This window comes from Erigeron canadensis, chromosome 4 (genome assembly GCF_010389155.1).
Source record: "Erigeron canadensis isolate Cc75 chromosome 4, C_canadensis_v1, whole genome shotgun sequence".
Classification (NCBI taxonomy): Eukaryota; Viridiplantae; Streptophyta; class Magnoliopsida; order Asterales; family Asteraceae; genus Erigeron; species Erigeron canadensis.
This window is the reverse complement of record NC_057764.1, coordinates 2,758,374-2,784,647: the sequence shown is the minus strand read 5'-3', so window position 1 is coordinate 2,784,647 and position 26,274 is coordinate 2,758,374. Positions and strand designations below refer to the sequence as shown.

Genomic DNA, 26,274 nt, shown 5'->3' with positions numbered 1-26,274 from the left:
AAAACGTACAAAAACTGCTTGTAAATGACATATGAGAATTACAAAAACCCCAAGAAAATTTCATGTATAGATCATTTTTTTCTTTTGATAAAATGACCAAAAAAAACCTTTGAACTATCTGATAATTGTTTCCAATTCATTGTCACAATAATCACATTGAAAACGCACATCTAGGAAACAAACTCACATCGACCAGATTAAAAAGTAATCGGACATTGCTTAGTTCAACGGCACAAGACCATCACGTGACCCGATAGTCTTTATCCCCAATATCTACAATTGACTGTTGTATTTTCCTAACTGTGGGTTGTGAATAAATCAAAATGCGGGCCAAATTGTGAACTATGAAGACAAACATGCTAAACCCTTATGTGAAGTGAGACAAATTAAAAAGCCCAGCAAATATTATGACTAAGTCAAGCTTTGACCTTCTCAGGTGTTGTTTTGACCAGAGCCTAACAAATATTGTTTTGCCAATCTCACCCATACCAACAATGGCCACGATGTTAAAGTTGGTTCGATCACATAGTTCATGATCGGCCAACGACTTCTAATCCTTATCGACTTCCGTCCAACAACATTATTAGGTTCAATCAAAAAATATTGGTCTGGTTAATTCTATTTATATTTATTTGACCTTTTATCTTTAACACACAAACTAATATATTTCAACCTGTCGTGCATTTTAGTAGATGATGATGAGAAACTACTAGCTTACTGCAACAAGTTGGGATGAGCTTTTTGACGACAGATTCTTGAGTCAGGTCATGGTGCATAACATCAGTAGCCAATGAATCAAGTATATCATCTACATCATAAGCCAGATGTTGGAGTCGATTTAGCCAATCTTTGACTCTTTCATCTTGTATTTCCCTTTCAGAAGCATCATTATTTAAGCAGTGCTTGGATGGTGGGGTAATGAGCTCCTTAATATTTGCAGCTGTGACTAAATTTCCTTGGAGTCAGCAACCTAATTAAAGGCTGCAGAGGTTAGTTTCTCAAAAACATTTGGGAGCAAGGCAGACCAAATGATTCCAGCCATAGTTGTAAGTTAATAGTGAGATTGGAAACAGATTAATTGTGTGAATGAAAAGGGTGCATGTACAATAATGGATTCCAATAACAAACAATCAAGTTATTTGTTATGGTACACTGTTTAACATCTGCACACAGTCTGCATTGTGATTATTGATTTACATTTGATATTCAATATGCATTTCTGAAGGTTGTAGATGGAATGGTTTTCCGAAATTGTAGTCTCGTGCCAACAGTTTAGAAGCAATGTAACTATTCACAAACTTAAATCTATAAAATGTGAAACATAGATGGGTAGATGATTAGGTTTTATCTTTTATAGTCACTCTCATCTCCTTATTGTCTCATCTACAGGTGGCAAGATGGATGTGTCACTCAGGTTGGGTAACGGGTCAAACCAACAAAAGCTTGAAGCTCAGCAGTTCACTCAAACTTTTACATATTAATGTCATTCATCACAACGCATGCTTCAATTCCATCATCCAATTTTGAATCTGTTAAAAGTTATTGAATTTTCATCTCCGACATGCCATACTTAGCCAAAGTGGCTTTCCCCATCCAAAATCACTTTCACTAACTCTAAATCTACTCCAACTGCTGAACCTCAAGACCCCTACACCCTCCTGAATCATAAACTTTCCTATTTGACAAAATAGACAGGTTACACACATTATACTAATACTTAATTGAAGCATCAATCTCAGTATCATATTGGTTCCAACTCATTCATTGTCACAATAATCACATTAAAAATGCACATGGAGACACCCTCTTACTCATGGAAAAAAACTTACATACACCACACGATAAAGTACTTGACTGTTGTATAGCATGATCAACAAGCAAACTTGCTCCAATAAGTTTGTCCAAGATAAAGATACTTAGTTCAATAGTCTGTATCCCCAAATTTCTGCAAGTGAGAGTTGTATTTCCCTGAATGAATGAAAGTAAGCACAACTCAGACTCTATTTAAATAAATAACAACTAATATAATATGTTTTTAGGTAACAATTTCCTATAATATGACTAATAGTGAGTTATTATTCGACTGCATATTATATATAACCTTTTTATGGTTCATAAAATACAAGTTATACTGGTGTGAAGGGACATTAATGGATGTACTATAGTTTTGGATTCTAAACCGATGCTCTGTAGGGAGCGCTAACCACAGTCCCAGCTCTGACATGTAAATTAAAAAGTATTGATCAAGAATATGGTTCTTTCTAATCAGGATATAAGATATATTTTCAGTCATTCCCCAAGTCTATATAGTCAAAAATAAGAAATTTATCAAAACCTTCTTGAAGGTAATGATGATAGTCATAAGAATCTTGTACAAGTATAGAATATGTATATTATATACTTTAGGAAGTTTTAGATACAAGTTGTAACTATAGGGACTGAAAGTGTAAATATCGATAACAGAATAAATTAGGCAGTTAACAACATATTTAAACAATGAGTTGTATTTTCTGTAAAATAATTCTTTTTCAATACAAAATTATTCAATCAACTATGTGTTTTTCCTCTCTTTTCGCTTCCGCTTATTTTGTTCATATGGTATCAGAGCACAGGAATTGATTGTGTTCTTGTATTACTGATTGATATTCCGGTCATCGGAATCTGCTATCGCCATTTTTTCTGATCATTGAATCTGCAATTGATCTTTTCAGATCATTCTTTCTTGATTCGGTTGATTTTATTGGTGATTTACTTCAATTTGTTTCAATTTTTTAGTTGATTCTTACTTTAATTTGTGATTGAAGGTTATTAATTGAGAATTTCAAAATTAGGTCAAATTTTGTGTAAAATTTGATTTTCTGATTAAAATCTGTTCAAGAAATGGCAGTTACTGAGAATGCTCCAGAAACTTCTTTTCAACAACCTTCTGTTGAAACCCTAACTTCTTCAATTAATAATGATCCGTTTTTCTTGGCTAGTTCCGATCATCCAGGAATGATGCTAACCAATACTCCTTTTAATGGAGGAAATTACTTTGGTTGGAGTAGAAAACTGTTAAAATGGCTGCTCAAGTTGGAATTGATTTGGGAACAAAGGATTCCCCATTTGACTATTCATATGAGAATGAATTGCAGGGTAATAACAAGAGTGAATTTGAGCAGAATTTGGTAGCTGCAGTATGCACTGAAATGATGAAGATGTTGAAAGGGAAACATGTGGAATTAACTGAAGCCAATAATGAGGCTGGTTCATCCAATCCCCATGCAGGTATTGATGTCTCCTTTTATGAGAAATTGCATGCTTTGGCCTGTCATGTTGCAATTGATATAGTCAATGACTGGGTTATTGATAGTGGGGCTACTGACCATATGACTCCTCATTTACATTTGTTTCAGTCCATTAGAGATTTGTCTAATCCAATTAGGGTTAAATTGCCTGATGGTAGAATCAAAATGGTTACCAAAGTTGGTGATGTTCAAATAAATCCTTATCTTACTCTCACAAATGTCTTTTATGTACCAGAATTCCAAATAAATTTGTTATCTGTTGGTCAACTCTTAAATTCTAAACCTCTAATTGGTATTTTTGGTCCCAATTGGTTTGCTTTTCAGGACCTTTCCACTAATCAGTTGGTGACTATTGGAAAAGGTCACAAGAAGCTTTACATATGCAAACCTTCTGACAGTCTTCTTTCTGCAAATTTCTCAGCATCTGTGTTTCCTTTTGTAAATGACTTTGTCAATAATGTTGTCCATATCTCCAATAATGTTTCTGCTGATTTGTTTCATGCAAGAATGGGTCATACTTCTATGTCTAAAATGATCCATTTAGATGCTTATAAACATGAGAATGTATCCAATTTCTTTTGTGATACTTGTTTGTTATCCAAGCAGCACAGATTACCTTTTCCTAGAAGTCAATCTCATACCCTAATTCCTTTTGAGTTGATACATGTTGATCTTTGGGGTCCATATAAAACTCCTGTTCTTAATGGTGCTCAATATTTTTATACCATTGTTGATGATTTCAGTAGGTGTACTTGGACTTATTTGTTGCATACAAAAGACCAAGTTTTGTCCATTCTGTCTGGGTTTCTTTCTTATATCAAAAATCATTTTGATAAAACTCCTAAGTTTCTTAGATCTGACAATGGTACTGAAGTTGTAAATGGGGATGTCTCAGCTCTACTTAGGAAACATGGTATTGTGCATCAAAGGTCTATGGTTTATACACCACAACAGAATGGGATAGTAGAAAGAAAGCATAGACACCTTTTAGAAACTACAAGAGCTTTAAAGTTTAATGCAGGGTTACCTGCCAAGTTTTGGGGGCATTGTATATTGGCTGCTACCTACTTGATCAACAAAATGCCTGTAAAGATTCTGGGATGGAAAACACCATTTGAAAAATTACATGGGGAATCACCTAAATATGATCATTTAAGGGTGATAGGATGTCTTTGTTATGCAGTCAACACCAAACCTCACAAAGATAAATTTGATTATAGAAGTGATAAGTGCATTCTGTTGGGGTATCCTCCTGGTCAAAAGGGTTATCTCTTATATAGTTTAGGGACTAAAGAGGTTTTTTCAAGTAGAGATGTGGTGTTTAATGAGGAAATTTTTCCTTTCAAAGATTCTGAGAAAATTATTCCAAATTTGGCAATAAAGAAGTCACCTCCTCTTATACACATATCTGCAGAAGAAGAGGATACCTTGAACAGGGGAGTAGAAAATGGTGTCATACATCATGATATTGAGCATAGTGTTGATATACACCCTACTAATAGCATAGGGATTCAATCTGATGTATCTACTCAACCATTGGTTTCTAGTAATCCTCCCTTAAGAAGATCTGCCAGAAATGTTACCAAACCTAATTGGATGCAAGATTTTGTTGTTTCTAATCCTAAAAAGGCTGCTTCTTCATTACATGCTAGTGCTCTTTATCCTTTGTTTAATAAAACTGATTTTGATCATTATGATCAAGAGTATATAGCTTCATTAGCACATGTGCTAAGTACTACAGAGCCATCCACTTATAACCAAGCCATTAAAGAAAAGGAATGGGTTGAGGCCATGGAAAAAGAACTTAAGGCATTAGAAGAAAATGAGACATGGGTATTGACATCTCTGCCTGAGGGAAATAAAGCTATTACCTCTAAATGGGTTTATAAGATTAAATATAAGTCAGATGGATCTGTAGAAAGGTATAAAGCAAGATTAGTCATAAGAGGTTTTAATCAACAAGAAGGTGTTGACTACAAACATACCTTTTCTCCAGTTGCTAAAGCTGCTACTGTTGGGGTTCTTATAGCTATAGCAACTGCAAAAGGTTGGCCTTTACATCAATTGGATGTAAATAATGCCTTTTTGCATGGGTATGTGGATGAAGAAATTTACATGAAGCCTCCAGAAGGATATATGAAGGCATCACCTGGTCAAGTTTGTAAATTGTCCAAGTCATTATATGGTTTGAAGCAGGCTTCTAGGCAGTGGAATCAAGAGTTGTCCAAATTTCTGGTTTCTTTGGGTTTTCTGCAATCCAAGCATGATTACTCATTATTTGTCAAAAATAATGGGGTAGGAGTCACTGTTGCTTTAGTATATGTTGATGATATTTTAATCACAGGAGATTCTGATAATGAAATTGCTCAAATTAAGTTGGCTTTGGATAAGAAATTCACAATTAAGGATCTGGGGTTGGCCAGATATTTCTTAGGAATTGAGTTATGCAGAACAGAACAGGGCACCTATTTAAATCAAAGGAAATATACATTGGATTTTTTAAAAGATGTGGGTCTGACTGGTGCTAAACCAGTGTCTTCTCCTTTGCCCATTCATCTTAAACTTTCCTTAGATAAAGGTGATCCTGTGGCAGATCCTGAATCTTATAGGAGACTTGTTGGCCGATTATTTTATCTCTCAATGACTAGGCCAGACATTTCCTATGCAGTGCAACATCTAAGTCAGTTTGTTTCTAGTCCAAAGATACCTCATATGGATGCTGCAATACATTTATTGAGATACTTGAAAGGATCCATATCAAAAGGTTTGTTTTATCCTGTTCAGACTAATCTTCAAGTGATTGGTTTTAGCGATGCTGATTGGGCTTCTTGCATTATGACAAGAAAATCATTAACTGGATATTGCATATTTTTGTGTCACTCTTTGATATCTTGGAAGACTAAGAAACAGGCCACCGTGTCAAGATCCTCTACTGAAGCAGAGTATAGAAGCATGGCTTCCACAACATGTGAATTGATCTGGCTGACTTATTTGCTGAAGGATTTGCATATTGAAGTTAAAATACCATTGACTCTCTTTTGTGATAACAAAGCTGCACAACAAATTGCAGCTAATCCCTGCTATCATGAACGAACAATGATATTGATAGTCACTTCACCAGAGACAAAGTTCAAGAAGGCTTCATTCAGACTGCTTATATACCAACCAATCTTTAGTTAGCAGATTTGATGACTAAAGCTCTTGGTTCATCTCAGCATTCGATTTTGAGTCACAAGTTGGGTTTAGAAGAAGTTCCAACTTGAGGGGGTATATAGAATATGTATATTATATACTTTAGGAAGTTTTAGATACAAGTTGTAACTATAGGGACCGAAAGTGTAAATATCGATAACAGAATAAATTAGGCGGTTAACAACATATTTATACCATGAGTTGAATTTTCTGTAAAATTAATTCTTTTTCAATACAAAATTATTCAATCAACTATGTGTTTTTCCTCTCTTTTCGCTTCCGCTTATTTTGTTCATAACAAGAGATACAACTCTACCATGAAGTGCATTAATAAATTAAAGCATTATATATAACTTGTATTTCAAATGATAAATTATACAGGTACAAAACAGTTGGGTCAGGCATACCAGGTCACAAGTCAACACAGGATCTAGGAGGTTTAATGCATTAAAATTACACTTTTGATGACTTTCGAACCGCTGGACACATTTGAACGATTTCCTTCAAAGCTACTTTCTAAATTAGGAATTAAAAAATGATCACATTTTACATACATCTTCATTGACCCATTGAAAAACATATGGGTCCAAGATTGTCAACTCTTTTGTATTAAACCAGATTTGAAGAAGCAAATGAAAAGTTCCATCAGGAGGCAACCTACAATCTAAACATTTATCTACAAAAGTTGGTTCCAATTGTAGGAGGTAAAATGGATGGGTTGGGATGGGTTGGACACATTACAAGTGAGGATGGGTCATAAAAATTCTCAGGTCAGCTGTGTTGGTTCGGTTCGGACTGGGTTGACCCATCCTAATGGATGGACTAATTTCAAGAGCAGCCCATTGGACCCTGGTATCTATTTTGGTGTGACCCAATAAAATCCCAAAACATTTAATGTCACCCAGATGGTTGTACAAAGCACAAATAAAGATAGAAATGTTGTCCATCAAGAACCTGAAGGCGAGGCAGCTTCCAAACCGGTTCTGTACTCCATCGTGAGGTAGCACCCTGCGGCCAGTCCAGCTTCTGCTTCCTTACATACTTTTCTGCGTGTCCGCGGAATGATAGAACCATATGGCATGATAAAACCAGAATTGGAGGACTAAAAACGAAGCTTCTCGGCAAATAATGCTAACTCTTCTTTCTTTCTTTATCAGAACTAGACTTTGAAACTCTTTTGGTGTAAGAACTGTACTTTGGAGACCTTTATGAACCTTGAACATATATCAACAAAAGATAAAATTTAGCTAAGTCAATGGAATAAATTAACTAACACCATAGCATCACCATGAAATGTGAAAGCCAGGCAACCTACCTTGTAATACATAATTTTGACATATTTGGGAGACACTAGGAGGATACTTTCACGCCTCAGGTTGTTGTGTATTAGGGTGAAAACTCAAAAATATTCATGCATAACTGCAATTAGTTCAGAAAATTTAATCAATACATGCACAAGTGAATAACAAAAGTAAAACAATCTCGTCATCAAAAGTATGAACTGATAATGATGCAATATGTGTTTGCATATTATTGATCATATACCACACCAAGTTTGGTTGACAAAAACATGGAATTGGAATTCAACAAATTCCTTTCTTCACCGGATTTCAAAATCTAATCACTAAATGGAATGCATACAATTTTACTAAACTTAAATAGAATGTGGAGTCAATTTTACTATACATTCAAAACGATATTGATAAACTAACAGCCGAACCGTCTTTGGAGATCCTGATGAACCCTAAAAGTCAACAAAGATAAAACTCATCCCTATGAAAATATCATCCAGAATTATGGCATATCATGCATAACTGCATGCAATTTGTTCAGAAAAGTTAATCATAAGTTAATCAATTCATGTACCGGTCAATAAAGCAAAGTAAAACAATTTCATCCTCAAGAGTAGGAAATGACAAAGATGTAATATGTATATGCATATTTGTGAACAAATACCACACGGCTACACCTAAGGGGCTCTTTGGTAAAAAAATTTCTAAGTAGAGTATTGTGGATTCCAAATCAAATTCCTTTCCATCTCGTTCCTTTAAAATCTTTGAATTAGTAATCAAATCAAACTAAGTAGAGTATTGTGGGTCTAAACTGAAAGACCTTGAAGCATAATTACATTTATAAGTAAGCATATGCTTGAACTGTCTATGCGATACACACATGGGTTTATGAGCAATTCAGTTTTGTACAAGTTGAATGTATGTAAGAATTATTATTACTAATGATATTGATGAAAAAACAGAAACAAGAGTCAAAGGATAATCGAGATTTGGGGAAATATATACCTTCATATCAGTTGATAGTTTTTAATCACAGTAGCTTATGTCGACTTGAGGGATATGGGAGAGAAGGGGCCAATAGGATCCTCTTTTACTCATCAACTTTTCTTTCAGTTCTTCTGTGCATTTGTATATATACAAGCTCAACAATGAAGGCAACAACATTTCAGGCAGATCTTTCAACTTAGGGCAATGGTTAATGGAAAGATGTTGAAGGGAGGTCAGGTGTTGGAGTCCCTCTGATGATATTATTTCCATTTCTCTAAAATTAAATAATTCAAGTGTAGTAAGAGAAGATGATAATGAATAAGGAAGAAGTGAAGCTGGGAAAATCTTGACGTGTTCTTCTTCCGATCCAAATCCACCCCATAGATATAGTTCAACGAGTGAGTTTGGGAGTGGCCCCCATTCTGATATAGGCCTCTTCAACTCTCCTATACTTAATGAATCCAATTTGGGAGGCCAAACCCCGGTTACACCACTGCTTCTTCTAAGAGGAGGACTATCCATACTTCTACAACCAAAGATCCTCAGACGTTTTAACGAGACGAGATCCTGCAAATCAGGGAATGACTCTATTCTCTCACAATCTTCTATTTCCAACTTCATGAGCCGAATGAAATATGTAAATTTCGTTGATTGCAGATCTTTCCAACCGTGTATGCGTAATATTTCAAGAATTGGCATGTTGTTTGTGGTGTTGTTGATTATTATCAACACCTGCTTTTCCAACTCCTTTTCCAACAGTGAGTTACACCCCCATATATAAAGTGACTTGAGCTTCTGCCATCCTCCCCCTCCTCCTGTTGGGAAGGAGACTGATGTAATTGAACTACAACCACCTATACGCAAATCTTGAATGTTATTAGCTGGACAACTCAAATGCTCCAAGTTCTCACAATTATAGATATTCAAGGTTTCAATGCTATCTCGACAACTCAAATATTTCAGATTCCTACAAAGATTTAGGTCTAACATCTTAAGAGATGCTGGGAGGAGGAGGTTGCTCCCTTCCTCCTCCCCCTCTTTCTCTCTTTCTCCTCTTGATATTCTCACCAATTTCTGACACCAATTTACTGACAATTTTTCAATTGCCCCAAAATATTGTACAACACCTCCCCACACATCATCAATAAGTCCTGATATAGTTAACTTGGTGATTGATGAAGCTACACTAACCAGACTTGTCAACAAAACTTCATTACTTACACTTACAACCCTCAATGAAGGTAGTGATTCAAGTGAAACTTTAACCAAACTAGGACACTTACTCACAGCAAGCTCTTGAAGGCATGGAAACACTGTGACATCGGCATTGGCTGACCACACCTCCCATCGTGGACATTTACGTATATAAAGTTGTTTGAGGCAGGGAAACATTGCAACACCCACCGCATTGATTGACCATACCTCTAACTGTGTCATCCTTGAAAATCTTAGAATCTCAAGTGAAGGGAATGCTGCTGGACCATTCCCAAGGAATTCTGAACCTACCTTTTTCACATCATCTATTTTATCAATAGACAAATCTCTTAGCGATGGCAGCTGCCCAAGTGGTGGCAAAACTACACAATTTCTGCATTTATACATATTAACAACAGTCAGTCTGCAAAGCGAGGAATCCCCAACCCATTTTGGAAACTCTGTACCCCCATATGACATAATTTTAAGACTTTTCAAGTTATCTCTATGAGGTTTAAGCACATCCAGGAGCTCCTTTTCAAGTCTTTGATTTCGAGAGCCATCAAACACATCACTGCATCTCACCACTAACTCTCTAAGCTTCATCTGTGATAGGTTCACCTCCTGTACTTGATCGTTGTCTTGCAATTTGTCTAGCACATGGATACAGACTCTCTGACGAAGATTCTTTATGTGTTTTAGCCGGCTTATTGGAAACTCATTTTTTCCCCCAATAACGATCTGGGAGAAAGTTTGTAGGCTTTTCATGTCACCAATACCCAACGGCATATTCTCCAAAAGCGGAGTGTCCCTAATGTCAAAATGCCGTAAATTTCTAAGCTTTATAAAGTCGTTGGGCAACTCACTCAAATAGTAACAGCCAAACACGATCAATGTTTGTAAGTTATGAAGACTACAAACTTTTTCGGGAATATTTGAGATTTGAGTTCGAGATAGATTAAGATACCGCAGGTGCTTTAAATCGCCAACAGACTCTGGTACCTCATGTATCCGTAATTTACTCAAACAAAGAGTCCTTAATAATGGTAACTGGGGTAGGATGTCTACCAAAATCTTATTCGGTAAATGAAATTCCTCACGCCTATCTCTCAATACAACGGGCACGGCTAAAAATGTCCTCAAACTATTAGCTCTTTCGAATTCCTTCAACTTTTTGAAAGCCGTGAATTCCCCACAAACAAAGGACATATGTCGGTACTTTTCCAAATTTTGCTTCCGAAAATCCTTTACCATATCAATGTCTAACCTTATAAAAAACTCTCCGGCAACAGATGTAGCTAAATCATTCATGAGGTCATGCATCATGAATAAGGATTCATCATTTGGCACGTGTTGAAAAAATGACCTTGACAACAATTCATCAAAGTGTTCCTCGCCCAAGCATTCCATTGACTTGCTAGTACTTGATTCAAGCAAAAACCCCTCCGCCATCCATAAAAAAATCAAGTCTTCCTTTTCAAACGTGTAATCCTTAGGGAACAAGCACGAGTATGCAAATAATTGCTTCAAACATGCTGAAAGATCAAGGTAGCTCAGTCGAAGCGCAGGAAGGATACCACCATCCTCTTTTAAACTCCATATCTCACTTTCCAGCAACTCCTTCCATTTTTCTTCATTTGTTTTTGTCCTCAATAAACTTCCAAGTGATTTTAAAGCCAAAGGCAAGCCATCACATTTTCGCACGATGCCTTCACCATATAATCTGAGTGTTGGATACGATTGAAAGTTAGTTGCACCTAGTGCATGCTGAGCAAACAAAGACAAAGCATCTTCCTGTGACAACTTATTCAGTTCGTATGGATTATCGTTTCCTAACTGTTGAAGCAACTGTGTCTTTCGAGTTGTGATGATAATCTTACTTCCAGGGGCCACAGCGTGAAATGGAGGCACTAAGGTATTCCAATCTACAATTCTTTCACTCCACACGTCATCCAAAACTAGTAGAAATTGTTTCCCCATAAGTTGATCTCTAAGAGCTTCTTGAAGCAAATTTAAATCAGCGAATTTCTTCTCTTTCTTTTCTTCACTAGCTGTAGCTTCATAGATAACTTTGCTTATACTGAAGCTATCAAACTCATCTGAAACACAAACCCACGCCCTGAGTTCAAAGTGTTGCTTGACTTTTGGTTCGTTATACAAAAGTCTAGCAAGAGTGGTTTTTCCGATCCCTCCCATACCGACAATCGGGATGATGCTAAAGTTGTTTTGATCAGACGGTTCATCACCCAATAGTTTCTGAAGCATAATCTCCTTTTCAGCTTCCCTTCCAACTATACTATTAGGTGAATCAAACAAAGAGGTCTGGTAAATTCTGTTTATATTTTTGGACTTTTTATCTTTAACAGTCAAACCAAGATTGCTTTTTTCTTCATATAGTTCTTGCAACTTGGTGATAATATCATTTAACTTGTGATGCATATTAGTAGTTGATGATGATGAGAAACTACTAGTACAACATGTTGGGATGAGTTTTCTTTTTACCTTTTTGACCACAGATTCTTGAGATTCTTCAGTCAGCTCATGATTGATAGCATCATCAGTAGCCAAAGAATCGAGTATATCGTCTATATCATAAGCCAAATGTTGGAGACGATTTAGCCAGTTTTTGACTCTTTTGTCTATTATTTCTTTCTCAGCAGCATCATTAAGCAGAGCTTGGATGTTGGGTAATGAAGACTCCAATTTCTTGAGGTGGGACTGAATTTTTTTGGACCGAGCAACCTTGTTTATGGCTGCAGAGGCTACCTTCTCAAAAACAATTCCGAGAAAGGCAGATAGAACGATTTCAGCCATTGTTTTTAGTAGAAAATACAACAAAGATTTTGATGGAAAAAAAAAAAAGATGCACTAGAAAGAATCAAAGAAAAGATTGATCACTAAACAAAATCAAAGAAAAGATTTTGGTTCAGAGTCCAGGCTTCATAGTTGTTTAAGTCTACATTTGAATTATTTGTTTCAAAAAGTTGTGGATGAGAATAATTCATTGTTAGTCATAATACTAGTCAACATGTGGGTCATTTTAGACTAAACAAGTGAAAAGCTTTTTTTTTAATTGCTCCGTATATTATTTAGTTCTTGCTTTTACAAATTGAACACTCAATGGTGTTTCGGTTTTTGGACAACCTGGATCTGAAGGGTAGAAATGAGTCGAGATTTTGAGTAACTTTGCAAGTATTGAGTTTATAAGGGGTTGGATATAGTATATTATAATTTTTTTTTTATGAACCGAATCTTTTGTAGATAAAACAGAAAAAACATACAATAAAATCAAGTCTAGTCTATGCCACATCTTCAATGTGTTTGAAATTATACCTGTACCATTATGCAAAGTTTAATGTTCAATACAAAAAGGTAATTCAAAACAAATCTTTACATATCAAAACAAACTCTTTCGTAAATTCAAATAGAAACTGTACTTTCAAAATCATATGGGTAAACTAACAACCTAACATGACTTCAGGAGCATGATAATGATTTGTTGATACTATATATACATAGCTCTGTCCCTCACGGTCATGTGTCCTACTACCAAAATCAAGTATTAGATTTTAAAACTCTTTTGCAGCAAGAACTGTCGTAACAAAATAGAAACTACGAAGAATCTTCCGCCTGAAACCCGGAAAGATTTGTAAGTGAGAGAATGACGATATATGGTAGTCCTTTGGTGTTCAGAACATCTTTGCTTGGTGACCGTATAGTTATCTTCTCAAGGGAACAAATTTCTGTTTGGGAATGAGAAGCGAGAGCAAACACTTTTTTTGTAAGTGTTTGCATACAAGCCGCGGTGAGGAAGCTAAGTGGTTTAGGAAGATGATGCTGTCTTAGTGTCTTAGGTCCGGATGCTCTATCGAATCTTCATACCTCCACGATTGATATTGTCACTCGTCATCATATCCAAACACACTGAAAAGGTATCAATTCTGTGAATATATTTCAATAATCTTTGAATTTATCTGTAATATAATGATACAGGGAGTCTATAGATTATCGTATGGATAACACGGATTACAATATTGTCAATTGCGTGCATTTCAAATATTGAAGTCTTGTGTTAAGGTTAAGGTTTAACTCTCTACTATTGCACGTTTGGTAAAAAGAAATTAGAGATATAAAATAAGACAACAACAAAAAACATAAAAAATGAAAAGTTCTAGAAATCATAGGTAAATCTATTATTTGATAATGGACAGGAAATCAATTCTTAAAGCTTATCGTAAGTTAATAAAGAAAAAATAAAGATAAAAAAGAAATTTAAAGTCAAATCCATAAAAGCCTCTTCTTAAAAACCAACAGAATATGGCCATGACGACTAGGAACGGGCAAATCAAAAATTTCACTTTCAATTTCGGACTTCAAAATGGTGCTACTGCTCATGAGTCATGGTGTTTTATAGTTAGTATACGGAGAAGTGGTGACACGTGCAGAACCACATATTTGATTACTCCAGTTCTCTAAATATGCTTTCTAATCTTATGAAAAGCCTATTAAGCTTCTGAAAGGTCTTTTTTATAAATTGATTGATATGATTTTGACATAAAATAAAATATTACTGAGGTGTAAGGGAGTTATTACCTTTATGTTGAAAATGATGATTAGAAGGGATGCCTCACTCACCGATCATTTGTCGGGTGTTCCTTAGGTCCATCCGGATCTCTCTCAAGGTAATTTACATCCTGATCTTACCTTTATCACCTTGCAGCTTACCTGTTACACTTAACAGTTATTATGTCGATCATTTAACACTACTATCCTATGATAATTGCAATATTTGATCAGACACATACTAATGCTAATAATAATAATAATAATAGTTCAAGCTTCTATCTGATTGTTGGTTCCAATTCATTGTCACAATAATCACGTTAAAAACACCCTCTCAGCCAGAAAACAAACTTACATCAACTAGATTTAAAAGTAGTCAAATGTTGCAGAACATGCATGAGTCAACAAGCAAATTTACACCACCAAGGAGTTTATCCAAAGTAAAGCTGCTTAGTTCATGAAGATTCTTTACCCCCAATATATACAAGTTACTGTTGTAATTCCCTGAATGAATGAAAGTAACCACAACTCAGCTTCTTTTTAGATAAATAACAGCTAGTATACATTTTTTTTAAGGAAGTAATTTCCTAGAATATGACTAACTGGAAGTACATACATCACATAGCTAGTCTAATAGATCACTACATCACATAACCATTTGGTCATAGTTGGTTACAGTTCGGTGTCATTATCCCTTTGGTTTATAATGCAAGTCATACCCGTGTGAAAGAACATTAATCGACCTGTATTGTTGGATTCTACACCATGAAATGATGGTCTGCAAGGAGCAGCAAGCACAACCATAGTCCTGACTGTAAATTAAAATTAACTCATCAGAAATATGGTTCTTTCTCATCAGGACATCAGATATACATATTTTCAGTCATTCCCCAAGTTTCTATGGTCTAAAATAAGAAATTTATCAAAACCATCTTAAAGGTAATGACGATAGTCATAAGAACCTTGAGCAAGAGATACAACTCCTTCATTAACTGCATTAAAAACAAGTGATAAATTCTATAGGTGCAAAACAGTTGGGTCGGCCATACTAGGTGGTGACAAGTCAAAACAAGATCTTGGGGTTTAATGCATTAAAATTACACTTTTGAATATTTTCAAACCACTGGACACATTTGACCATGTCCTTTAGAGCTATATTTAAATATAGGGAAAATTTATGTAAATTCGTTATTTTATTTTTGTAATTTGCCCTTAAGCATAACCCAGATTGACCAATTGAAAAATACATGGGTCCATTTCCCAACTATGTATATTCTCAACAAGACAATATGCACAGGGTATAGGGTGTCTTTCAATGTGGATATCAAGTGATTATTAGCCAGCTTAAGTGTTTCACAATAACTGATTATAGTTTTACTTTCCTGAGTATTTCGGGTCCAAATGATCAGATTTGAGAGGCAGATGAAAAGTTCCCACCAGGATGCAACCTAAGCTACAAACATTTTTCTTAGAAAAAAACTTATACACTAGTTTTAATTGTAGGAGGTAAAATGGGTTCGTTTGGTTGGATCACGTGAAGTCAAAAATGGGTCTTGAAAAGTTCGTAGGTCAGCTGTGTTGGTTTGGGTTGGACTGCGTTGATCCATCCTAGTTGATGGACTCATCTCAAGAACAGTGCGTTGGACCCTGGTGTACCCAATAAAAACCCGAAACATGAAAAAGTAACGCATATGGATGTATAAAACACACTAAATAGAGAAAAAAATGTTGTCCATCAAGAACCTGAAGACGACGTAGCTTCCAAACCGCTTCTGTACTCAGATTCTGAGGTCGCACCCTGTGGCCAGTCCAACTACTTCTCCTTGCATACTTGTCTGCTGAAAAATAGAACCATATGGTATGATAATACAAAACTTGGAGGACTAGAAACAAAGCTTCTCTGCAGGTAAAACTAACTCTGATTTCTTTCTTGATAGCACTAGACTTTGGAACTCTTAGAGTAAGAACTATCCAAGAGTGTGAAAGTAGGTATTATCATTAATTGTATTGGTGAAAAAAAAAAACAAGCTAAAAGGAGTCAAAGGCTGCAAATAGGGGAATACATTTAACTAGTTTATGTCGACTTGAGGGATATGGGAGATAAGGTGCCAATAGGAGCCTCTTTTACTCATCATCTTTTCTTTTAGTTCATCGCAATAAAGGATTTCTAAACTCAAAAGTGAAGACAACAGTCTTTTAGGAAGATCTTTTATCTTTGGGCAACTAGAAATGGTGAGATGTTGGAGAGAGGAGAGATGTTGGAGTCCCTCTGAGGATATTCTTTCCATTTTCTTAAAATCAAATAATAGAAGCCGGGTAAGGGATGATGATAATGAATAAGGAAGAAGTAAGGGTGGGAAACTCTTGACGTCTTCTTCATCTTCAAGTGATGATCCAAATCCACCCCATAACTTTAGTTCAATGAGTGAGGTTGGGAGTGGACCCCATTCTGATATGGGCCTCTTCAACTTCCCCATACTTAGGGAATCCAATTTAGGAGGCCAAATCCCACTTAGAGCTCCACTACCACTTGTAAGAGAAGGAGGACCATCCAAACTTGGACAATATGCAATTCTCAGATGCTTTAACAAGGTGAGATTATGAAAATTGGGAAAGGACTCTATTCTCTCACAATCTTCTATTACCAATGTGGTGAGCTCAAACAAACAAGTAAATCTTGCTATTGATTTCAGATCTTTCCAGTTGTGTATGCGTAAAACTTCAAGAATTGGCATCATGTTTGTGGAGTTGATTATTATTAACAGCTGCTTTTCTAATTCCTTCTCCAATTCTGAGTTACACCCCCATATATCAAGTGACTTAAGTTTTTGCCATCCTCCTCCTTCTGTTCGGAAAGAGACAGATGTAACTGACCTACAATCCCAGATCTTTAACTCTTGAATGCTATTAACTGGACAACTCAAATGCTCGAGATTCTCACAATTATGGATATCCAAGGTTTCAATGGTGTCTGGACAACTCAAATGCTTTAGATTCTTACAACCCCATATCTTTAACATCCTAATAGATGTTGGGAGGAGGTTGCTCCCTTCCTCCTTTTTCTCTCCTCCTATTCTCACGAATTTCTCACGCCTACTTATTTCACTTAAATTTCTTATTTCTTTACACTTCTCAATTCTTAACTCTTCCACTCCCCCAAGATATTGTACAACACCTCCCCACACCTCATCACTAAGTCCTAATATACTGGATATACTGAAGTGTGTGACTGATGAAGCTACACTAACCAGACTTCTCAACAAAGCATCACGACAATTCAACACATTTAAATTCTTCAACATGGGTAGTACTTCCAGTGATACTTTTACCAAGTTAGGACAATTATCTATCCAAAGCTTTTCAAGGCATGGAAACACTCCAACATCGGTATCTGCTGACCACACCTCCCATCGTGCCATATTAGGACAGTTGCTTATATGAAGCTCTTTAAGGCATGGAAACACTGCAACACCCACTGCATTGATTGACCATACTTTCCACAATGGCATCATTTCAAATCTTAGAAATTGAAGTGAAGGGAATGTTGCAGGACCATTCCCGAGCAACTCTGAACTTACCTCTTTCACACCATCCATGCTTTCTATATACAACTTCTTTAGTGATGGCAGCTGCCCAAGTGTTGGCAGAAACACACAATTTCTACATTTGTACATACGAACAACAATCAATTTACAAAACAAGGAATCCCCAACCCATTCAGGAAACTCTGTACCCCCATATGACATAATTTCAACATTTTTGAAGTTATCTCTATGAGGCTTAAGCACATCCAGGACCTCCTTTTCAAGTCTTTGATTTCGAGAGCCATCAAACACATCACTCCATCTCACCACTAACTCACTAAGCTTCATTTGTGACAGGTTTACCTCCCGTGCTTGATCACTATTTTGCAAATTGTCTAGCCCATCGATGCAAACTCTCCGGCGAAGATTCTTCAAGTTCTTTAGCCCGCTTATTGGGAAATCGTTTTCTCCCCCAATGCTAATCTTGGTGAGAGTTTGTAGACTTTTCAGCTCACCAATACCTAAAGGCATGTTCATCAAAGACGGAGTGTCCCTAATGTCAAAATGTCGTAGATTTTTCAGCTTTGAAAAGTTGGCGGGCAACTTACTCAACTCTAAACAACCAAACACTATCAATGTCTGTAAATTATAAAGATTACAGATATTGTCAGGTAGATATTTGATTGGAGTGTAAGATAGATTAAGATATCGCAGGTGCTTTAAATTGCCAACGGACTCAGGTACCTCATCTATCCATGTATTACTCAAACAAAGAACTCTTAATAATGGTAATTGAGGAAGAATGTCAACCAAAATCTTATTCGGTAAATGAAAATTCTCCCACCTAGCTCTCGACACTATCGGAACTGCTAAAAACGATCTCAAACTATTTGCTCTTTTGAATGCCTCAAACTTTTTGCCGGTCATAAATTTCTCACGAACAAAGGACATGTGACGGTACTTTTTTGCACTTTGTTCTTCAGTTTTATTCTTCATTTCAATATCTAACCTAACAAAAAAACTTCCAGCAATAGATGTTGCTAGATCATTCATGAGGTCATGCATAACAAACAACGATTTATCACTATCTACATATTCGAAAAACGACTTTGACAACAAGTCATCAAAATATTTCTCACCCAAGCGTTCCATTTCCATTGGATCGCCTATAGTTGATTTGTGCAAAAACCCCTCCGCCATCCAAAGCAAAATCAAGTCCTCCTTTTCAAACACATAATCTTTGGGGAACAAGGAACTGTATGCAAACATTTGCTTCAAACTTGCAGAAAGCTCATGGTAGCTTAGTCGAAGAGCAGGAAGAATACCGCCTTCATCTTTTAAACTCCATATCTTACTATCCAATAGCTCCTTCCAATCTTCTTCATTTGTTCTTGTCTTCAATGAAGTTCCAAGTGATTTTAGAGCCAAAGGCAGGCCATCACATTTTTGCACAATGCCCTCACCATATAATCTAAGTGTTGGATATGAATTAAAGTTAGTTGCACCCAGTGAATGCTGAGCAAACAACGACAAAGCATCTTCCGGTGACAACTTATTCAGATGGTATGGATTATCCTTCCCTAACTGCTGAAGCAACTGTTTCTTTCGAGTCGTGATGATAATCTTACTTCCAGGAGCCACTGCATGAAATGGAGGCACTAAGGTATTCCAATCTTCGATATTTTCGCTCCACACGTCGTCCAAAACTAGTAGAAATCGTTTTCCCGCAAGTTTAATTCTAAGAGCTTCTTGAAGCAAGTTTAGATCAAGGAATTTCTTCTCTTTCTTTTCTTCACTAGCTGTAGCTTCATAGATAACTTTGCTTATATTGAAGCTATCAAACTCATCCGAGACACAAACCCACGCCTTGAGTTCAAAATGTTGCTTGACTTTTGGTTCGTTATACAAAAGTCTAGCAAGAGTGGTTTTTCCGATCCCACCCATACCGACAATCGGGATGACGCTAAAGTTGTTTTGATCACACGGTTCATCACCCAATAGCATCTTGAGAATAATCTCCTTTTCAACTTCCCGTCCAACAATACTATTCGGTGAATCAAACAAAGAGGTCTGGTAAATTCTGTTTACATTTTTTGACCTTTTATCTTTAACAGTCAAACCAAGATCATTTTTTTCATCACATAGCTGTTGCAACTTGGTGCTAATATCATTTAGCTTGCAGGACTGTATCCTAGTAGCTGATGATGAGAAAGTAGCATTGAAGAGCTTTCTTACCCTTCTGACCACACCAGGTTCTTGAGTCAGGTCACGGTCGATAGCATCATCAGTAGCCAAAGAATCGAGTATATCGTCTGCATCATAAGCCAAATGCTGGAGACGATTTAGCCAATCTTTGACTCTTTCATCTTGTATTTCCTTCTCAGCTGCATCGTTAAGTAGAGCTTGGATCTTGGGTAATGAGGTCTCCAAATTCTTGAGGTGGGACTGAATTTCTTTGGAGTGAGATATCTTGTTAAAGGTTGCAGAGGCTACCTTCTCAACAACAATTGAGAGCAAGGTAGAAAGAATGATTTCAGCCATTGTTTGTTTCAAGTAGAAAAGTCAAACAAAGATTTTGATGCAGTCTTTGCTACTAGACAACGGAAGAATGAATTTATATTTTATAGTCAAACATTTAGAATTATCGTTTCAAATCTGTAGATAACAAAGTTGTGGTGGTGGTCTACTTGTGGATGAGAATCGTCATTATTTAGAATAATTCATTTTAGTCCCTAAACAAATTAAATCCTTATTTTTTCTATTCACAAATTGGTTCTTTTATAGTTCTTCCCTCAGCCAGCTCCTTTTATCATTATGTGTTTGTAAATTATTTAGGGTGTTTGGCTGGAAAATATAAAATCATATAAGTGCCGACTGATCACTAGCGAATTTTGGGTTTACATTATGAGTAGGGCCTAAACAGAAAAAATGAAAAAGTGTTGTAGACATTTTTATCGTCGTGTTTTGGAGCTAGCTAGTTAATTAGCAACTGTTGTAAAGTCGCATGGAACACTGTCTAATCTGATTCTGATGGTTAATCTTTTGTGTTTCATCTATTTTCCGAATGGGTTAATCTCTTTAGTACAGCAGATCCAAGAACTCATTATACAAGTAGTTCAGCAAAAAGTGAAGGATGTTGAATTGTTGCCGGAGATCCAAACGTCATTGAAGGTTAATAATTAATATAACTGATGCCATTATTATTTTATGTTGTGTGCTGTGTATTATTCTAACATTTTGCGTTGTTTTTTAAATACAGGATTGGGTTCCAAGATTACAAAACCTTCTTTCAACCCGTGCTACATGTTCCAAGAATCAACCGGAACAGATTTTAGCAAGTATGAATAATATAGCTTCTTCCAGAAACGAGGAACTGATCAGTGACGCTCTTGACATCCCATGTACAGACAATCTTGATTTTAGGGTGTCTCCTTCACCCCTAGTGTCTTGGCGTGCCGACGGTGTTGCAGGGCTAGACCAACACGGTTCACGTCTAAACTAGAAAAACCATCCAAGTCGGTACGGTATTTAAAAAGATAAAAGATGATGTTACTGTTGGGCCAATGGAGAATTTTTTTCACCGACTGAAAAATGGAAAAGAAGGATTAAGGATTCTTTAGTCGTTAATAAACTTGGAAAACCAAAAAAAGTGGTGGAGGAAGCACCAGGTTGGGGTATCTGTATCTCATCACCACCCAAGTCTTGTATTGTGCTGGAACCTGGTGATGATCTGAGTAAAGATGTTCAAATGAACCTGCCAAGGGCCGGTGGTTATAAAAGTGTTGTTTCATGCAGTGAAGGTACATATCTCCTCCATATGTTGCAACATGGGTGGGTTGGATAATAGCTCGGCTGGTTTGTTAACACTTTTGCTCTTGCACTTTTTTCAATCATATAATAACTAATATATTTAAATGAGTTTTAGAAAAGTCTATATTTAGAATAATCACCCATTGTTTATAGAACAAGTTACAGATTTAACCAATCCTAAACAATTTGGGCAACTTACTTTCTGGTCGACCTATTTGACAGTTTCTGTTCGGGTTTAAAGGTTTATCTGTTTGGCCTGTTAGAAATAAAAAGAAACATCAACTTAAATCAACTTAGGAAAACGAGTCAGAAATGCCACCTCTAGTCTCTTGATGATCAATCATTGTATCTTGAACGGTAAATCTTTTGTTTCTTGAGTACGGATTATTTGTGTCTGCTTGTTAGAAATGATTGAAAGTACTCCTATCTATGAGGATCTTGATACTGAAATTCTAAAAAACAAGTGCGCCGGTGAGAGCACTTTAAAGAAAGAACTGTGGATTCAATTTAATACAACACTGCTCAGAAGTTTGATCAAGAGACTGCCAGCAATGGTTTGATGGACTTAAACTCCATTGTTTGATTAAAGCTTGGAAGTACATTAATATGTAAGCACTTGTCCATAATTGATTAATTTTGACTATTGCAGAGTCATAGTTCTGGTTGTTTTCTTTGACTATTACAGAGTCATAGTTATGGTTGTTTTCTTTGACTATTGCAGAGTCATAGTTATGGTTAGTAACATGAAACGATTGTGAGATGAATAGTCCATATGGGGCAAAAAGGTTAACTAGAATGTCAAAATATAGAATGTGGTATTGGAATATGTAGCTCTGCAAATTAGTTACAAGCTTGAATCTATTTTGAAATGTTTGCTTCCGATTGTAAGAGAAAAGTACACTGGTATGCACAAGTTAGCCAAGTGAGTAATTACATTGCAAACTTTTTCTTTTAACTTGGTTGACCACTTTGATCAGGTCTTTGCAATTGTGATTGTTTTTCTTTGACCTGTGGATATTTCCTCCGCAGAAACGCAAAGTATCCCATTAACATCTACATCAAAGACTACTTTGATTTTTGACGTCCCATTGGGACCTAGTGTAAGCCCGCTAAGGTTGAACTCGCTAAGTAACGTGTTGCCCTTAACTCTGTCACTCTCACCTTGATACACTGCGATCTTTGCCCTTGTAGAGTTCTCGTTTGAAACAAACATTTCCACCTTGCTTGTGGGTATGGATGTGTTCCTCGGAATAATAACCTTCATGAAACCGTTTTCACCTTCCATATTCTTAACCTCAATTCCTAACGAGAGGGGAGTGACATCTATCAAGACGATATCTTGAATCTTGCCATTGTTTCCACTTAACCTTGAAGCCAATATTGCAGCGCCGGATGCAACAGCCTCATCGCCATTCATACTCTTGCAGAGTTTCTTCCCATCAAAGAACTCCTCCACCATTCGTTGTACTTTTGGAATCCTAGTCGACCCCCCAACGACTACCACATCATCCACCATTTCCTTCTTCATTTTCCCATCAATCAGACATTTTTCCACTAGCTGAATGCACTTCTCAAAGTATGTTAAATTTAGTTCCTCGAATTTAGCCCGACTGATTTTAATTGAAAAGTCAATCCCACCATACAAACAGTCGATCTCAATTCGAGTAATTGTGGTTGATGACAAATCCCTCTTTGCTTTCTCACAGGCAACTTTCAACCTCCCTAATGCTCTTGGATTGCCTCTAATGTCGACCTCCCCATGTTGTTTCTTGAATTTATCAATGCAGTAATCAACTAACGTTTTATCAAAATCCTCACCACCTAAATGAGTATCACCCCCAACCGCTTTGACAACGACACCTTTTTTACCAACCGTCAAAAGAGATACATCAAAGGTTCCGCCACCCAAATCAAAGACCAAAACATTTTTATTCTTATCAATCTTGTACCACTTTTTGTCAGCCATATTGTCCAAACCGTATGCAATTGCAGCTGCTGTAGGCTCATTTATCAAACGAATCACATTGAACCCTGCCTTGGTACTTGCTTCCTTTGTTGCCTCTCGTTGTTTGTCGTTAAAATAAGCAGGAACCGTGATCACAGCATCCGACACCTTTGTCCCAATAAATTCTTCAGCAGACTCTTTTATCTTCATGAGAACCATGGACGATAACGCTTCAGGGGCTAGCTCCCTCTTTTCACCCTTGAACTCGACTACAACAGTTGGCTTCTCTGCAGGCCCTTCAATGATCTTAAAAGGCCACGACTCCATGTCCTTCTGCACTCGAGAATCACCAAATCTGCTTCCAATCAAACGCTTAACATCTGCACGATTATTTAAACAATTCTGCAGGTTAATTACTATGATGAATCAAAAAAAAAATTAAATTACATCTTTCATTATTTGTATTAAATTAGTAAACAGGAAACAGAAAACTAGAAAAACTTGCCAAACACCGTATTAGAAGGGTTCCTAGTGATCTGGTTTTTTGCACCCTCGCCTACAAATAACTCTGTATCATCGAAAGCTACACATGATGGAGTTATCTTGTTTCCCTGCTCATTCGGTATGATCTCCACGCGATTTTTCCCTTGAAACCAAACCGCAGCAACTGAGTATGTCGTTCCAAGATCAATACCAATTGCGGCTCCTTTAACTCCCCGAGACATTTTTATTTAAACCTGAAAACAAAAGGATCAGCAACATAGTCTTGAATATGTTTGAGATTCTCCTTCAAAGTTGATTTATATTCTATATATATGGTATTAATTTTATACTAGTATTTTCCATGCTGATGAATATTTTCCATGCAGTCAAAAGCGTATTAGTTTTATTAAGTACGCGTGGCATGTACACTGGGTAATTTATTTGCTAATTACAGTCGTAAACAAATGGCTATCTAAACCACAACTCAAATACTCGATATTTATTCATGTCAAAGAATCACCGATTTTTACCTGCTCAAAGTCGATCGATCTCCTCTTGATTTCTGACTTTTGATTAACTCGATATGTCTTTTCTCATATTTTTTTTTTCTTTTTGCCTTTTTAGGGTTTATATGTATATATATATAGCGTAATATGTATCATAATCATATCCAAATATAAATCATCGACAAAAGCGGAAGTGCCCACATGCCAAATATATATATAGCTTAATATGTTTTTTAAAACATTAAGTGACTGAATTGATAAATAACGATTGTATGGATTAAGTCAATTCAGTTGGTTTTTTGTTTATTAAGTCAAAAAACATTCACGTTTGATAACTTAATGGATTGAGTATCTTTGATTAAGTTATGACTGAGTATATTCAGTCCTAAACAAACATCACCTAAGTACATCCAAATTTAAGTACTTTTCAGTCTCCTACTCTCATATGATGAACTAGATTAAACTTGCTGAAAACATAAATAAATAAAAAAATAACTGATAGTTACATTATTATTTATAATTTTAGATAATATAAAAATATGTCATATTACGAATGATTCAAACAATTAAATTATAGTAGAATATATGATATTCATCAAATATGTTAAAGCATGACTAATAAACACAAATATTTATAAATCATAAAAAAAAAATTTATAATAGATATTCATTCAATAAAATATAATAAAGACTTTTCAAAAAGATAAATATAACATAATAAATAAGCTCATCATAAAAACATAATATAAAGTATTTGTACTCATATAAAATGTATAAAAATAAATATTAATAGTTAGGATTATGATTACACTTGATGATTAAGATCATACATAACAACAAAAATCTAGCAATTTAAATAAAAAAAACTTAAACTCATTAAAAATCAAATATGACAAAAACTAAAATAATACCTATAAAAAAACATATCATCTCTTAGTTCTATAGAGATTATCTATAAAGGTATTATAGTATGAATAATAATGGAGAATATTTAAATTATTCCATAAATCAGTTAAAAAATTTTGATTGTAGATTATAAGATATATTTAAAAAAATATTTTTATTATTATAAGAGTGTCACCAACTGGGTTGGATCAGTGGTTGGAGCCCTTGCCTCTGAAGACAAAGGTCAAGGGTTCGATCTTCATGCCCAGCAAGGCTGAAGGGCCTTTTCTACTTATGGTAGAACATGGAAGCAGTCTCTCTACCTTTGGTAGGGGTAAGGCTGTCTACATCTCAACCTCCCCCATACACCGTCTAAGATGGTATTGGGACCCAAAACCCGTGGAAAACGGCATTGGGAGTTACTTACTTACTTACTATTCTGTCATATAATATTATATCAGTAAAAACAAAATTTAATTATTATCTATACTACCTATATAAACAAATTGCTTATTTTTTTCAACTACTCTACCTTTAAAATACCTATTATACCCTCCTACGAACAACTATCCCTTCCAGTCTTTAAATGATTTCCCTATGCTACCC

The 26,274-nt window shown here is 35.9% G+C and overlaps 3 protein-coding genes and 1 long non-coding RNA gene across 16 annotated transcripts; 1 reads left to right on the top strand and 3 right to left on the bottom strand.

Moving 5' to 3' along the window:
• Positions 1–659: 659 nt before the first annotated feature.
• Positions 660–12,835, bottom strand: LOC122594968 (putative disease resistance protein At3g14460). 2 transcript variants are annotated; one of them, XM_043767250.1, is made up of 5 exons: positions 8,777–12,835; positions 7,795–7,898; positions 7,434–7,693; positions 1,830–1,968; positions 660–970 (listed from the first exon to the last, which is right to left on the bottom strand). In XM_043767250.1, the coding sequence occupies exon 1, from the start codon at positions 12,764–12,766 to the stop codon at positions 8,798–8,800; it is 3,969 nt and encodes a 1,322-aa protein (XP_043623185.1). In that variant the 5' UTR covers positions 12,767–12,835; the 3' UTR covers positions 660–970; positions 1,830–1,968; positions 7,434–7,693; positions 7,795–7,898; positions 8,777–8,797. The 2 variants fall into 2 exon arrangements, with proteins under 2 accessions (XP_043623185.1, XP_043623184.1); XM_043767249.1 differs by lacking the exons at positions 660–970; positions 1,830–1,968 and having other exon boundaries at positions 6,793–7,693.
• A 435-nt stretch (positions 12,836–13,270) lies between these two features.
• Positions 13,271–20,628, bottom strand: LOC122596788 (putative disease resistance protein At3g14460). Of its 12 annotated transcripts, none has more exons than XM_043769423.1 (5): positions 16,259–20,628; positions 15,235–15,327; positions 14,871–15,019; positions 14,546–14,677; positions 13,271–13,876 (listed from the first exon to the last, which is right to left on the bottom strand). In XM_043769423.1, the coding sequence occupies exon 1, from the start codon at positions 20,578–20,580 to the stop codon at positions 16,585–16,587; it is 3,996 nt and encodes a 1,331-aa protein (XP_043625358.1). In that variant the 5' UTR covers positions 20,581–20,628; the 3' UTR covers positions 13,271–13,876; positions 14,546–14,677; positions 14,871–15,019; positions 15,235–15,327; positions 16,259–16,584. The 12 variants fall into 12 exon arrangements, with proteins under 12 accessions (XP_043625358.1, XP_043625362.1, XP_043625359.1 ...); XM_043769427.1 differs by having other exon boundaries at positions 15,259–15,327; XM_043769424.1 differs by having other exon boundaries at positions 14,871–15,327; positions 16,259–16,353; positions 16,433–20,628.
• A 180-nt stretch (positions 20,629–20,808) lies between these two features.
• On the top strand, positions 20,809–22,728 carry LOC122596791. Its single transcript, XR_006323383.1, has 3 exons — positions 20,809–21,210; positions 21,299–21,839; positions 22,255–22,728. It is a non-coding gene; the product is annotated as an uncharacterized LOC122596791 (long non-coding RNA).
• Positions 22,729–22,813: 85 nt separating this feature from the next.
• On the bottom strand, positions 22,814–24,873 carry LOC122596790 (heat shock cognate 70 kDa protein-like). Its single transcript, XM_043769435.1, has 3 exons — positions 24,808–24,873; positions 24,300–24,531; positions 22,814–24,174 (listed from the first exon to the last, which is right to left on the bottom strand). The coding sequence occupies exons 2-3, from the start codon at positions 24,517–24,519 to the stop codon at positions 22,823–22,825; spliced, it is 1,572 nt and encodes a 523-aa protein (XP_043625370.1). The 5' UTR covers positions 24,520–24,531; positions 24,808–24,873; the 3' UTR covers positions 22,814–22,822.
• Between the last annotated feature and the right edge of the window lie 1,401 nt (positions 24,874–26,274).

Bases quoted from the DNA above. Each gene is read 5' to 3' on its own strand.
- LOC122594968 (XM_043767250.1), bottom strand. From the start codon at position 12,766: ATGGCTGAAATCGTTCTATCTGCCTTTCTCGGAATTGTTTTTGAGAAG.
- LOC122596788 (XM_043769422.1), bottom strand. From the start codon at position 20,580: ATGGCTGAAATCATTCTTTCTACCTTGCTCTCAATTGTTGTTGAGAAG.
- LOC122596790 (XM_043769435.1), bottom strand. From the start codon at position 24,519: ATGTCTCGGGGAGTTAAAGGAGCCGCAATTGGTATTGATCTTGGAACG. The intron at 24,175-24,299 runs GCAAGTTTTTCT...ATAATCGTGCAG, and splicing joins CCCTTCTAATACGGTGTTTG to ATGTTAAGCGTTTGATTGGA.